We start from the raw sequence: 15705 nt of genomic DNA, 5'->3' as shown, positions 1-15705 counted from the left end.
GTATATGTGTAAGAAAAAATGTTAAAAAAAGATTACAATGCTTTAAAATACATTTAAGATTATTATAAAATAGTAAAAAAGATCTCTATTGTTCATATAACCAGGTATAGTGGCAAAACTCAGAAACAGATTGTCGAATTTGTTCGGGACAATTATGTGAAGAGGCAGACATTTCAAAGGTAAGTTGTTCCAAGAGATCGACAGCTGTGTTGAACAATTAAAAGTCTTTGGATATCCCCCATGTAATATGTAGGTAGTGCATGCATATTGCGTACTGTTTCCCCCCTAATATGTTGGTTTGTACCATTGAAGTCTTTAATTAATGAACGCATCAATTTTGTGTGGTTAAGATAGGAGGTGGCACGGTCTTGCTTTTGCCGGAATCGGTATTTGTTATATATATATACATGTATTATCCACGAACGTCCACAATTTCCATAGCGAAAACTGTTTCCAAGTTTTTATATTTCCGTTTGTCAGTGTTGCCTGCTCGGACAGGGGTGGCGGGGAGTCAGGCTCACCATCAGGCACGATAAACCCGAATGATGAGTGTACCCTCTCAATAGCGTGATCACTAATTATTTATTGTTATATCTGATAATACACAGCAAAGTACCATACTTCACTATAATATCCTATAAAACAGTTCTATCCAACAAGATACTTGTTCATAGCAGTAGACTGTTCTAAAATAGAAGTTTTTTAGCTTATTGTTAATATATTCTCGAAAAAAGAAAAGTTATTCTTGTACATATTGCCGGTAGATTTTCATTTGCTGTGCGATATCGATGCACGGTTGAGAAACGCCTTCTTATATATCATGAAAACATTAATTGATAAAGTGAGGAATACAAGATGAGTGATATTAAATTTAATTACAAAAATTAAAGTAGCCAGTATATTTTTACAGTAATGATATATCAGTTTTGCTGAAAAGATCTGTGTATATTGAGATAATATTTTTATATCATGCCTATTGCACATCTTTGGATTTTCATCCTTAGAAACAATAATTGTGAAGGGTGTATAGGAGTACAAAATTTGATATTCTTTCCTATAAACAATAATATACTATTGCAAAAGTTGAATACATTAAATTTTAAAAATGACATTGGATATATTTATTTTAAAAATGCACTCTTATTTGTATTTATTTATGCTTCTGGATATGCAAGATATATTTCTTGTATATTTCACATAATTATATTGCACGTATGGTTCTATTTGCGAGAAAACGCAAATATTTTAACGCAACGATTTTTATATAGATTAATACCTCCAAGATGTATTTCGTATGACATTTATAAAAATAAGACAGCCTTCTCTTTTACATATGCTACAATTTTGTACTCCATTAAAAATAATGGCTGTTCTTATCACTATTCTCAAATTTGTTCAATGGTGGTGCACAATTCTCCTTTGCACTCATAATATCCCAATGATTTATTAGTAATATATAGTGTATTATATTTTTACACATTTAAAATACACATTTACTTATTGTATTTTATTATATTGTTATAGTTGAAAATACATAGAACATATAATGAGGCTCTAATCATGTTCCATCGACAGCGATATAATTATATTGTATTAAAAAATCGGCTATTTAACGGCGATGTTGACCGTGTATCGTATCAGAAATGTAATCTATTTTTGTTTATCGCATCGTATATTTCAATACGTGGGTTAGCAGGAAGATCGATATCTTCCGCACAGTTCCTCGCGTCATATACCGTTGCTTAGTCGACGGAAGCTATTACTTTTTTTTTTCCTTTTTCTTTTTTAATGTTACTTTGCGATCTCGTTAAGGAAAAAAAAAAGAGAGAAAAAGGGATAAGTTAGTTCCGAACAGGCTTGGCATTTGATAGCCTAAGTCTGATGCTGAACTTGACTCTCTCTTGCTCGCAGGTCCAATTCGTTCCGGCAGACTAGCGGTGGTAGGGCATTGCAGGGCTCGGAGGGGGGAGGCTATCGTGGGGCCACTCCAAGCAGCTCCCTTATGGGCAGCTCCAGCATCTCTGCCCACCCCCTCCTGCCCCTCGGCGATCCTGGTATGTACCATGACCGACACCAACCTCCACAACAAACGCTTTATTTTTAATTTCTCCGCCCTTTGGCTCTCTCTATTTCTGTCCACCTGTTTCTAGCCTCATTTCTTTTCACCGTATCATAACTGAAGTACTGTAATAGTAGAGTAGATTAGCATATCTTAAATAGATTGTTTTTAAATGATCTTTGTGCGTAAGAGATTTATGATGTTTGTAAAAATTATGTGTATGTAAAGAAAAAATTGTAAAAGAATATAATCATACGTAAAGATTTGCGATTACAATTACATTTCGTTAATAATTGTACATTAAAACAATTTTTAAACTATGCACGTTCGAAACATGAAATTAAAATATTTATGACGTTACATCAGTTTTATACAGAAAACTAAAAATACAATTGAATATCGATTAATTTTGATACCACGAAGGGTGTCAAAATAACATTAACAGTCTTTAATAAAAATATAAAAAATATTTCTGTATAAAATATTATATTATTAAAAGAGGGGGGTAACAGTATTAGTATAATAATTATGACAGATATGTAATCACATAATGAGAATTACGCGCTAAGGTTCTTTATGCGAAACATATATCGGGAAAGGGAGAGATTTATATAGCACACGTGATCTTTTCAGCCCTGGCAACCCCAGCTCTGTCTCTGTCATGCGGCTCGATGACACTGGATTCTCCGACGACTGTGACGAGTGTCTCGATGGGCGGGACGATTCACCGTCGAGAAGACACAGCTACATCGTTTCGGACGCTTACCTCTATCGACGTCCATTCGCCAGCCACCCCCAGTCAGGTCCCAGCACCGCGGCAGATGCATGCTACCAGTCAACAACGGATTTCATCAACAGGTCGTATCAGCCCCTCTAACAGCAGTCCCCCCGAATTCCCACCACCACGACCTCTGCCCAGACACCCCTGGCAACGGTCGGCTAGTTGTCGCGAATTGTATGCTTCTAGTTTCGAGGACTCCGGTAAAGCGCGACCGCGGGACGATAAGGTCACCGCGGAACCGCCATTAGACCCATTCCAATTAGCTTCGCAAGGTGAACTAGATAACCCCATAACACGTTACGACGAGAGTAATCGTTCGTATAGTGCCGCTAGTTCGAAATTACCTTCTTTAGATCACGACTCTGTCCCCGAGCGTGTCTACAGCAGTTCCTACCCGGGAACGTCGTCGTTGTCTACCGAATCGGGTCATGAGGAATCGGGTCCCGCTGGAGATCTGTCGCACGACGATCTCTCGCACGATTCTTACGAGCTTTTGGAACGCGAGCACGAATTCGAGTATCCGGAATCGTATTCCAGTCCGCACGACGAACCGATATCTGATCAGAGCGACGAAGGAATCGAGCACGAGATGTTCCAAATGGATTCTGAGACCGATTCCTTCGTCAAGCATAGATCGTTGAAACCTTCTGAGAGACAACAATACAAATCCGCGCTAACTGATCTTAAGAACAGTAGAGCCAAGTCCATCGATCGGTACTCAGCTATATCCAAGGCAGACGGTGATTATGCGATCACCGAATCCAGGATACAACGGTCGTGCACTCAAATAGAACGCAAGTTTGAGATGAGACACGCCAATTCTGTGGAACAGTCGTCCAAGACGGCTATTCCGCATCAGGACTCGGCCAGAAAAGATCCCGTAATATTGCAGGTACAAAAGCAAAAGATTTCCGTTCTCAACGAATTGAAGAACTTGAAACCAAAGTACAAGATCACTCATGTAGATTCGGAGGTCTTGCGAGACGAGGGTATTATGCGTCCGAAATCGCGAATAGACGACGATCTGAGCCCGGTTGATGGGACTGGTAGAACCGTGTTAGATCATGGCGCGAAAAATAGGACGACCAGAGCACGCAGTATTGCTAGCTTGGATGATCACCCGCCACGGTTATACGTCGAGACAGGTAGCTTAGGTCGTGGATATAAATCGCGGGATAGAAAATCGCGAGACTCTGACATTAAGGACGAGAAAGTGTTGTCGAAAGAGCGTAGGAGCATCGAAAGGGAGGAACGAAAACGAATTGAGAGGGACTATTCGAGGGATTCTAGGCGAATCGATAAAAGCGATTCTCGGGAGCGTCGGTCCATGGAACGACTCGATTCACGCGATTCGCGGAAATCGGACAGTCACGGTCGTCGTAGTATAGATCGGATCGATATGCGCGAATTACGTAGGAGCATCGAGCGACTCGATATGCGCGAGAAAAGCTACGAGCATTTGGACTCGAAGGAAAAGAGTGCCTTTTATTACAATGATTTTTACGAATCACGCGGTAAGAGCGTTGATCGTTTAGACTCTCAAGGGCTGCGCAGCAGCATGGAGTATCTGAGGAGTCCTAAGGAGAGGAGTCCTAAGGAGAGGAGTCCTAAGGAGAGGAGTCCTAAGGAGAAAAGTCCTAAGGAGAGGAGCATTCATCGGCAATCAGATACGCGAGAGCGCAGGGAAAGAAGTATCGAACGGATCGATTCTCGAGAATCTAGAAAAAGCAGAGCGGCTTCTATTGACTACGAGAGGCATACTTTAGAACGTTTCGATTCTGGCAATAGAAGTCCGTTCGAGCGGTTAACTCCGAAGGAACAACGAAGAATGAGCATAGAAAGATTGGATTCTCAAAAGTTTGACTTTGATCCGCGAACGATCGAACGTTTAAAATTGTTGGAACGTTACGAGCAAAGAGATCGAATTTATGAAAGAAAGGCCGAATCGAGAAGCGCCGAGCGAAAAAGTCTAGAAAAGCTGGATTCGCGGGAGCGAAAATATTTAGGGCGCTTGGAATCGCGGGAGGGAAGAAGTCTCGAGTGCCTGGATTTCGATAATGCTGAGCGCAGAAAGAACATTGAGAAGATGGAATGTAAAGATCAAAAAAGGAGCAGGAGCAAACTTGAGAAATCGGAGGAGAAACCGCGGGAGCGCGATGATTGGAGGAGCTTGGAAAAAGCGCGGAAGGACGATGAGAGACGAGAACGCGAACGGCAAGTGAAACTGACCCTCGATTCTCGTACAGAGACTGTCATCGGCGTGCCACACGAGATGGAGAATTTAAAACCGACAGCCGTGTTCGCCGAGTACGAGCCGAAGGTTATCGGCGGTGTCGTACTGGGTTTCGAAGAGACCGCGTTGCCCGGCCACATACCGGTGGAACGTACAAAGAGCGATCCAAATCCGGCGCGACAGAGATTAGGATCCAACAGTAAACGACATATGTTGATGCATCAGAAATCCATAGATCTGACTCCCGCCGATTCTGGCGATGAAGAACCGTTTTCAGATAGTGCGGCGACAGCACAGAAGACCAATGTTGATATACCGTACACGTTGCACAAAAGACATGTTATGAACGGTACGGCATCCGATGAGAAATCCGAGTCGGATAGCAGCAAGACTTCGAAGAATGTCAAAAGTACCGCCAAGGACTTGCCGAAGCTGCCGTTGAAAATGATAACAGACATTTCGTACTTTGATTTAACCAAGCTTTCCTCAATAGATAAGACTAGCAGTAAACTATCCCCGGATAAACCGAAAAGCGGCGCGATTACCGTCGCAAGACCAAAATCTATATTGAGTCCATCGGATAAGCCAAAGAGTATTTTAAGTCCAACATCGTCCACGGATCCAAAAAGTATTATTTGCAGTTTATCGCCTACAAACAGAAGTCCTTCGAAGGTAAATGCGAAAACTCAATCTCCTGATAAGCTTTCGCAGAAGGGCGGTTCGTTAGACAGAAACAGGACGGAAATCATCATCAAAGAGGATTACACGTGTAAGAAATCTTCTAGTTTAGATAAAAAGCCTTCGAAATTATCTCCGGTCGAATCGAATGTTACTATTATATCAGCACTCGAAAAACGTTCGCCCAAGAAATCACCAACCGATCCTAACGTAACTATTGTTTCCGTAATACAGAAGAAGAAATCTATAGATGGAGCGCCCAGAAGTCCTACTAATGTTGCAAAAGCAGCAGATGCTAAATCAAAAGCCGTCTTGAATTTTGCCGACGTTGTCGGCATGGAAATGAAGCAAAATCTGGAACGCAAAGCGAAACTTGAAAAGGATAGTCTGAAGGCGCCGGACGATAGTTTAGAGAAACAAGATAGCATCGAAAAGATACCGTTACCGGAAATTCCTGGCGATGGAAAAGTGGATGACATAGAGAAAATGACGCCCGATGACCAAGTTATCGGTAAAATTCAACAAGCAATGCTCAAAGAATTGGTTCATTCATTAAAACGAACCGTCGATGACTTGTCCGACGATGATCAAAGGAAAGAGAACGTACAGTCCGTTATAGCTGAAGTTCACATATCAGCTGCGGCGGAAATAAAAACGAAAAAACCACCGATTCCGGAGAAACCAAAAACATTGGAAAAGCCAAGTATTCCCGAGAAAACGAAACGTATTTTGGAGAGAATAGAATCAAAGTTCTCAGAAGTTAGTAAAAATTCCGCTACAAAAATATCGAGACCCAAGATCATCGATACAGGATTTGACGATTTTGTGGATCCAGTCGCCGATTTGCCTTTGGACGAAGTGCCTGTGAAACCTGCTTTAGAGTTGGATAGTCTTAAAGTTCCTGAATTCGTTCCTTTCATGTTGAGACCGCACGCAGAACCGTTAAGATCGAAATCCCTGTCTCTGGCGGAAGAGAAAGCACCGATCGACACATTGCTTTCGCCGGAGATCGAAAATAAGCATTTCGTGCAGGACGTCTCTCCGAAAAGGGTGAAAAAAGTGAAATCGGAGCCGAAAAAGGACTTCAAGAAACAATCAAAATCATTGGAGGGTGACAAGCCACCACTGAAGAAGACCGCGTCGAAGGAGTCGCGTGCACCGGTGGTGAGTACAAAAATTGATAAATCTAAATTAAAGCTCGGCGAAATGCCGCAGGAGATTATAATAATCGATTCGACTGATGTAGCACCAGAGATAAGCATCGTTCAAAAAGGTAGATCAAAATCCGTAACCAGATTATCTGACAAGCCATTTTCGATGTCGAAGGACGACAAGGAAGAGACAAAAAGTACTCGTGCAAAATCCGCATCAGTTGACGATGAATTGATTAAAGGCACGATAAAGTCCGAAAAATCCAGACCGAAATCGCTGGGAATATCAAAGAGCTTAGGAAGTACGGAGAAAAAAGATTCAGTAGAAAAAATATCTCCGAAGAGGACTATTATATCTAAAGCTACCGCCAAGGCAGATTCAAAAACCGAAAGTAAATCTGCCATTGCGAAGGACGCAGTATCGAAGCAGGACTCGAAATCGATGCGTGGCAAAGTAGCATCGAAAGTAGAAGCGACTAATGAAGAGGCTAATGAGTCGAAACAGCCTAAGTTGGAGAAAGATTCTAAACCGTGTGTTAAACCTGACGTCGTGATCGATCAGCCGGCAGAGACTAAATGGACTGTAGTAACGAATAAATCCAAAGAGCCAGTCAAGGAATTATTAACCAAGGAACCAACGAAGGACAACGTGAAGAAAATAGCGCTTGCTCAAGATTTAACTCAATCCCCTTTAGTGTTACGTAAACCGGGACAAACACCGATACTGTTTGCTCGCGCGCGCCTTGGTCTTTCCGAAGGTAGCGGAATTGGCGCTTTGCAACGTCAAGGCGCGACGCAGTCGCCTACCGCTCAGCGACGCGCCAAGTCCTTGGATGCCGCGGTGATTTCCGTGCACAGACTTCCGCCGGCGAACGCGTTCTCCAGCAAGGATGACACGGTGGACGTATCGGAGAATCTGGAGGATCGAGAGAATGCTGCTACCGCCGAGGAGGCACGAGAAAGTACAAGCGTGATATCGAAGGCGCAATCAGCACAGATGGAGGCCTCTCCGAATCACAGGTCCGACAGTACCGATCATACGACCATTCCGGAGATATGTACCGATTCTCTATCTGTCACCGAGACTTCGGCGCAGTATTTAGAGTCACCTTTAACGGAATGCAATGAGATCGTAACCAGCATCGATTTGATACCTTACGAAGGGCAAGATAATGGTAGACAAATTCCGTTTATTAATGGAAATGAGAATATTACAGAGAGTGCCAAAGTAGAAGAAGCTACTAAATTCATCGACCAGAGTTCCGCAGAGTCCGGCGGTGAACAAGAAATTTCTCAAAAAAGTTCCGAAGCGATGAAAGCTGACGTGCCTTCGAGAGCTGTTCAATCGGATCAATCGTCAATAATCTTCGTGAAGAGCGCTAGTACAGAAGTTGTCGTCTGCAAACAGAAGCAAACCGAATTGTCGAAGGACGCTATTGAGGATTACAATGGAGAAGGGAGTATGAAGATTGGCGAAATGATATCGATAAAATCTCCGACTCGTCCAAAAGATCTTCATATCAAGATCGAAGATTCCGACCGGAAAAGTCTGTCTGAAAGAGACGATGTTCCTGACGTAACTATAAGCGTAGTTCGAGAAGATGAAAAATACTTTCTTAACTATTACAATCAGGATGAGCTTCCGGACATGGTCAAGTCACCGATACAGATATCCATCGAAGAGTGCTCAGACGACGAGGGGAATCCGGAGGAGGAAGAGGAGGAGAGACTGGAGGTGGAGGAAATTGACGAGCGGGAAGAAGAGGAAAACAAACGACTCGACTCTCTTGATACAAGCGAAGATACGCTAGATGCGCTCGATACGCAAGTGCAAATGCGAGGCATGGACAGCGAAATGAGCTCGCCGGATTACGGTGTCGATAAGATGGACGAGAAAACTTTAGTCGAGGTCGAACTGACACCGGAATATCTGGAGATGAAAAGAGAAGATGAAGAAACCGCGGAAGAATTACCGGAAGATGAGCCGGTCAAAGAAGCCGTGGAGATCGCGGATTCGAATCGTTTGTCCATCGATAAGAAGCTCAGACTGAGCACTGAACGCTCGAAAAGCGAGGAAACCAATACTTGGACACCGGACAGAGAAGATCCGGACTCCAGTTCGTGTTCCATCGCCCGACCATTAGGAATCGGTCAAATACAACCTATAGTAGATCGTCGGGAGATTGCTCTGATTGAAGGCGCTCGTAGTGGTTCTCTAGATGACGATAATAGCAACGGCTCGCAACCAGCTCCGAAGCACGAGATGAGCACGACGTGGAAGTCGTTTCCGCAAGAGAGCTCTGGTAGTTCAAGTTTGGAGGAAGGTTGGGTACCTCAAGATGAAAACAATGCGCAGCAGTCGCAATCCGAAGATAGCAATGGTCAAAACGAGGACAGTTTTCAAGAGGATCTAGCAGATTTTCCTGGCACTTTCATCTATCCTATCGGACCCGAGATATTGGCCAATTACGGTGCGTTCTCGCTCTCTCGTACATTGTCCAGAATATCTGAGCGATCGACTACGTCGGAGCAGGACAAAAGCGACTTCGAAGACTCTTTCAAACCTAGCTCGAGATCGCCGAGTCTCGACGATGAATCTTTAATGTCGAGCGACCATCAGCCGTCTTTGTCATCGGATCCACCATCCGGCACGGCGTTACCATCTGTCTCCGACGATCGCAGAACATCCTCCGAACTACCGGATATCCCCATCGACGTGATTGGCGCGCAGGAGGACGATTCGAAATCACCACGAGCAAACAGAAGATCACGGTTGCAGCTACAAAGCTCCGAGGACTGGCCATCGCCGCCGAGCTCACCCGTTTTCGATACGCCGGTGGTGAGCCACGTGGAGACGTTCTACATGGAGATTAAACCGGAGGAAGCCGTCAAGGTCACCGTCACGGACAGCACTGAGACGCCCGTTCAAGGGGCGGAACGGGACAGCGATTCGAGCGATGAGAACCGAACTCTGCACGACGATCTTCATTCGACTTTTTTGGAGGACGGACAGAGTTCGACATCCGCGACGACGGTCGACGGTACGGTTAAGATCGTGGTGAAACCAAAATCGAACTCATACATAACAGGCTCGTCACACAGCGAGGACACGTCGATGGGCCTGTCCATGTCCGAGTGGTCCAGCTCGAACAACACCGTACGCCAATTTTGTCAATACTCCGGCACTAAGTCTGACGACAACTCGTTAGCGGAACTCGGCGCTTCAATCTCGGATTGGTCGGGTAGTACTACGGTGATACCGCAGCAATATTACTCTACGACGGCCGCGGACAAGAGCCAGAGCGACACCACAACGTCCGAGAGAAGCGCGACCAGCATGAGGCCGAATTCAAAGTGTCAGATTACTGACGCTTCTTCCCTCCCCTCGCCACCGTCTCCGTCTTCGTTGCCGCTACCCGTGTCACCACCACTGCCTTCACCACCCGCGACGGCTACCTCCCCGTTCCGATACGAGGACGAAGCTGTCGGTTCCGCGATCGAGCAACGCGAAACTTTCCAAGAGATCGCCGAGACGCTCGAGAAGGACGATCTCCGCCAAGCTCGAACGCACAGCGATGAATTCGACGAAGCGCGACGATTTATCGAGAGTCAATTTGAAGAGCATCGTCGATCGCGTCGTTACGACGACGATGAGCAGCAGCAGAGTGTTTATCCGGAATTCGCCGGTATCTCGCCGCCTCGCATCACTCTTCGAAATGAGTACGATGAAGCTATCGACGACCTTGATTTCCAAACAGTTCCGGAGGATGAAACGACACTCCGCATCGATGATACGGCGCTGCCAATACCTGAGGAAGATGAAGATCAACTGTACGACAACGTGCCCGCCATGAAGTATTCCAGCAGCGATCAAGTACGGATGGAAGTCGGCCGCGGTGACAGTTCAGAGGACATGCACGAGAAATACGCCGATCTCACGCTACAATCGAGACTGGCGGACGACGATTGGTCCTCGGAAGAGCGGAGAGACGTCCGTCCGGAACGCGAGAAAGCGGTGAGAGCGATGAGAGCGATGGGTAAATTCGATCGCGGTTTCTCGGAGCCGAGTCCATATGAAGCGGGCAGATATCAGGGCACCCGTTCCACCGAGCGGCCTGTGATGGTACCGATTCGTGCCAAGTCGACCCCGTATTATTCCACGACGAGTCAGAGCGGCGAGTCGACCACGTCCAGTCCGCCGATGCAGATCAGAACGCAGATCAGAACGAAAACAATGCCTTACTCATCGAGCCGCAGCCCACAGAGCGAGGGTGACACGTCCTCGAGCATGGACAGTCCGGCGCACACGCCCGATCGGGGCCAGCGGGCCTTCCGCCGGAAACGTCAACAGAACGCTAAGAGACGACATCGCGTCGTCGTCGATCTCGAGGTTAAAGACGGCCATATAGTATCCAGTACCGATTCCAGTTTCGACGTGGCGACGATACCGCCGCCTCTGCTAACGGAGGGCCAGAATCTCGGCATGGAAGATGACGACGAGGACGATGAGATGTCCGAGACGAGGGACGAACGACGTCGCCAGCAGCAGCGTTGACACAACGCTGATGATTATCGCTAATGGGAAATGCCGACTAGACAGAGAAAGAGAGAATAGATAATTAGCCACTCATCTGGACTTGAATCGATACAATCTATAGCGAATCTTTTCAATCGTGGAATTGAGCGCACACTTAGAATTGATAAACTTAAAACGGCTACGCGACTTATCTTGATCTATCGCACGAACGAAGATCAATCGCAAACCGGATCGATGACTCTGGCCTTTGTTTTTTTTTTTTTTTTTTTTTTTTTTTTTTTTGCAAATGATCCCGATTCAACGATGGCGATTACGCTCGGTAGAAATTGCGACCGGAATCGAGAATCATATATACGGGTATGTTTGAGACGAAAATTATACCAACGATAGCGAGAACAGGACGGGCGTAAGACTCGTCCGTCGCGTTCCTGGGTTAGAAGACCCAAGCGAATGATCAAAATCTGCGCGAAGAGAAATCTAGCATAATTATCGTTAGGAATACCGAATAATACACAAGTTTCTTACACGTTTTAGAGAGACCCGATTTACTTTGATATTACCGTCATGATAGAATTCCTCCCCCCGTCCCCTTACTCCTCGTAAACGAGTATTTAGCGAGTACTATACTCATACATAATAACACGGAAAGCGAATATCTTAATTATTACGATCGACATGCACACAATCGATACGTTATATCCTAGAAATAATAATAAGGTACGACGTATTATAAGATAGAGATCGAAGAAGCGACATGTAGAATTTTCGAGAGTAATCGTAAAAAAAAGTTTAAGTCGTATACGTATATAAAAGCGCGTAATCATTTTTAACCCTTTAATCGGTCCAATCTTTATTTAATTTATCGCACGAGATACTACCCTGTCCATCCACCCCATGGCCACTCCTCTCCCGACATTGCTAGGGAGAAGTCTTGTGCTAGGATAATTAAATGAGTAATTTTTTCTTTTCTTTTTTTTTTTAACATGATCCTTTGTTATATAATAACATCTAGCGCACTTTCCCTCGGCACGCGTTATTCGTGTTACGCTAAACGCAACATTAAAGGGTTAAATAGAAATCACACGGCGTTTGCAAAAGTGACGATTACTCGGTCGCGCGACTTGAAGTCACCAAGGACAATCACAATTGCAAGGGGCAAAGAGAGAGATCGCCGTGGGATCTCTCTCGAGGGAGGTGGAAACAAATAGAGGCGGAATAAATCAATTCGTCGGCTCGATTGTTTCCAATTCAGAACTGAATTCCAAACAGCCCATATATATAGACGCGATCTATGATTTCTCGCCGCGGTTTGGTTCGAGTATGCGATATTAGAAGGGGGAGAAAAGTTGCTCAACATAGATACATAAATGTGGTTTACGTATTTTTTTCTTCCTCGCTGAAAATTCGTCGCACAGTGAGAATCCAATCACAATCTTACAGCACGATGAGTGAACGGGATAAATACGAGTTTTCCTCGCTATGTAAACCTCGTCTACGTTAAATCCGTCAAGTTATTCTCGCTCGCATGGATAATATCTTTAAAATACGCAGATCGCGAACCAGGAGGTCTAGACGTGTCCTACATTAGAGATCTCGTAAAATTATATATATATATATATATTACTAGGATTTATTTATTTTATTATTTATTATACAGAGACAAAGATTACGTACAGACAAGAGAGATAGAACAGCGTTTCCGGATATTTGGCTTTTTTTTTTTTCTCGCTCATTCTAAGGATTTGCTATTTGAGGCTAATACGACGTACATGCATACATTTACTGCTCACGTTTCCTTAGATCTGAGGTTTAAAGAAAGAGCTTTGTAGCGAGTGATTTAGGAGAGAAACGCCCGAGAAATATATCTCCCAGTGAAAAACGCGCGTGTTAACCGGAAGGAAAGGAACTCTATTAGTAAAGAGTTGCGCGCACAAGTCGATAGAAAGTCCCATTGGTTTCAGCTTGTATTGTGCCTAGTTTTTTTATACCACGTTCGTCGCATGCACAATTTAATGATAGCGAGGCGTGAATGAGTCGGTCGCGTACACGTGCGTGTGCGTCGTGTGTGCCTGTCGACGTCTTTAGATAGGTAAAATACACATAAGCTTAGATATTGATTACACAAGAGAGAAAATTGAGTGCACCGTGGTGCATTGCGCTGGCTGTTACGAGTGCATGGTATATGTATGTGTGTGTGTGTGTGTGTATTCCAGGGATAACAATTACGAATTGTACGATTTACAATTGAACGCGTGCGTATTCTCGGAGAAACGCGACTCTTTTTATTCTTCTCGAATCATGTATAAGGAAATCTCGAACTAATGCAATTACTTGGGTCTTTTATTCCTATTTAGGATTATTAGCAGTTATCTTGTATGCAGGATCGTCTCTTGGATATTTTTAGTATTTTTTAATTAGATAACTCTGTATATGTATATTTTGACGTGATTTTAATCGAACGAATTTTTTTCATATATATTTTAAAATGAAAAATATTTAATTATATAAAGCTCTAAAATATTTTGAAGCAATATCATCTCACAATGTTATCGAATCTCAGAAATGATCAACGGCTAATAATTCGCACGGAACAGCAGGGTTAATTTAATTTTTACGGAGAACTGAAATTAAGCTCTTAAAACGTCCCTTTTTCATTACGGAAAGCGTGATCGATTTAATCGATTTGAATGGCATCTAAAGAACGTCTTTAAAAATTCTCGTTCCGTTCCTAAAACACACATTCCTTTAAAATATATATTTGTCGCCAATATAATTAATTGCAGCAATAATTCGTCAATAAACGTTTGGGAGTTGCAATATTTCTGATAACGAAACAAGATCGTTTGATCGATATATCGGAGACATTCCATGTCATTTGCAATGTGTTGCTATTATACACGATTACGTTTAATCGTTATTCCATTATCGCGTATTACATATTGAAAGAGTATGTGAAATACGACTGCTGAGTGCTGATAAATGATGGCATGCCATTACTTTGCTCAACGAGTCAGCAGTTACGAACTGTTAGTTTTAATATCTAGATGTATTCTGAATTTTCTAGCATATTTGTACGTTGAATTCCAGATCGAGTTTATTTATATCAAGACTGTATTATATATCAGAGCCGTACCGTCACGAGAGTTGGATTTTCTCGTGCATCCCGTATATAATTATAACTCGACTTAGAAACGATAGTCATTCTAAGATTTGCCCGATGAGAGGCTACTGGAATGGCTATTATCGAATCACTTGGATAGATTGCGGTTTCGAGAATTCTAGAATGGCTAGTAGTCCTAATTTGCAGCACCGTATATAGATAGAAATAATAGGTGACTTATATCGGGCCGTGTACAAGAAAAGTGGATCCAAAAAATAGAAATAAATCTTTTTTCTTAAATTTTTTTTTTTTTTTTTTTTTTTTTTTTTATCTAAATTAAGAAAAGCTTTTCGCGATTTATAGTCGAGTCGCAATTCATAATTTTATTTTTTTATTTTTGTAACGCGACATAATCTCGTTTATGTTTTAACGTTTTTTGATTATTCTTTCTTTTTTGCACAAACGATCATGATGGGATAGATTTGTTTAAACGCGTCGGGATGTAAATTAGAATAAATAGAGCCTTCTCCACGTGCGAAATGTTGGAGTGTTAAAAATTGCATTGTTCGAAACTCACAATTTATCTATCATATTGAAAAGTTATATTGTTGAAAAAATATACATATATGTATAATCTCTAAAAAAAATTCCGAGCGCTTTGACGGATTTTCGAATTTATCGAAATTACAAGAGAAACGATTCTTGAAAAGTCACGATATCAGGATTTTACGCGCGGACGATAGACGATGATAAACGATTAATAAACGTTTCATCTCTCCGAATACTCAATGCAGAAAGTCATACTTGCCATAGTCTAGTTACATTAATATTTAGAGGCACGGCCTTGGCGTTTAGTCGAATAAAACCCTTTGATGCGTTTAGTATCATTGTGTATCTCCGTTTGTGTATTGAGTATTTACAGCAGCAAGTTCGATCGAGGATTCATCTGTCAAAATTCGAAATCGGCGCGCATGTGGTTTGCATTGTGGATAAAAATCATGACATATGTATATCAATTGTTTTATGGGGAAAAAAAAAAGAAGAAAATTTCCCGAAATATTGTTCATGATCTTTCCCACGATTTCCATTCGCTCGAATTCGCTGCAATTGGTACACGTCCTTTTATCTATTGATTCTTGCATTTGTGCATCGTCAGAATATCGCCC

At 43.0% G+C, this 15705-nt stretch overlaps 1 protein-coding gene across 7 annotated transcripts in view; it reads left to right on the top strand.

Moving 5' to 3' along the window:
- The window catches only part of LOC138937296 (FERM, ARHGEF and pleckstrin domain-containing protein 1), a 34962-nt gene that overhangs the window by 5161 nt on the left and 14096 nt on the right, over positions 1–15705 (top strand). For 3 of the 7 annotated variants that reach the window (XM_070303427.1, XM_070303428.1, XM_070303429.1), the window contains exons 9-11: positions 105–179; positions 1912–2054; positions 2693–2917. In XM_070303427.1, coding sequence (XP_070159528.1) covers positions 105–179; positions 1912–2054; positions 2693–2917 — 443 coding nt within the window. Of the gene's footprint in view, positions 1–104; positions 180–1911; positions 2055–2692; positions 11706–15705 lie in introns of those variants that run through there. The other 4 variants (XM_070303425.1, XM_070303426.1, XM_070303430.1 and 1 more) reach the window with 2 other exon arrangements.

Source organism: Polyergus mexicanus, unplaced genomic scaffold (assembly GCF_030449975.1).
Source record: "Polyergus mexicanus isolate NDT 795.1 unplaced genomic scaffold, iyPolMexi1.0 SCAF_10, whole genome shotgun sequence".
Lineage (NCBI taxonomy): Eukaryota > Metazoa > Arthropoda > Insecta > Hymenoptera > Formicidae > Polyergus > Polyergus mexicanus.
Note: the sequence above shows the minus strand (reverse complement) of the source record. Positions and strands in the feature narration are given on the sequence as shown.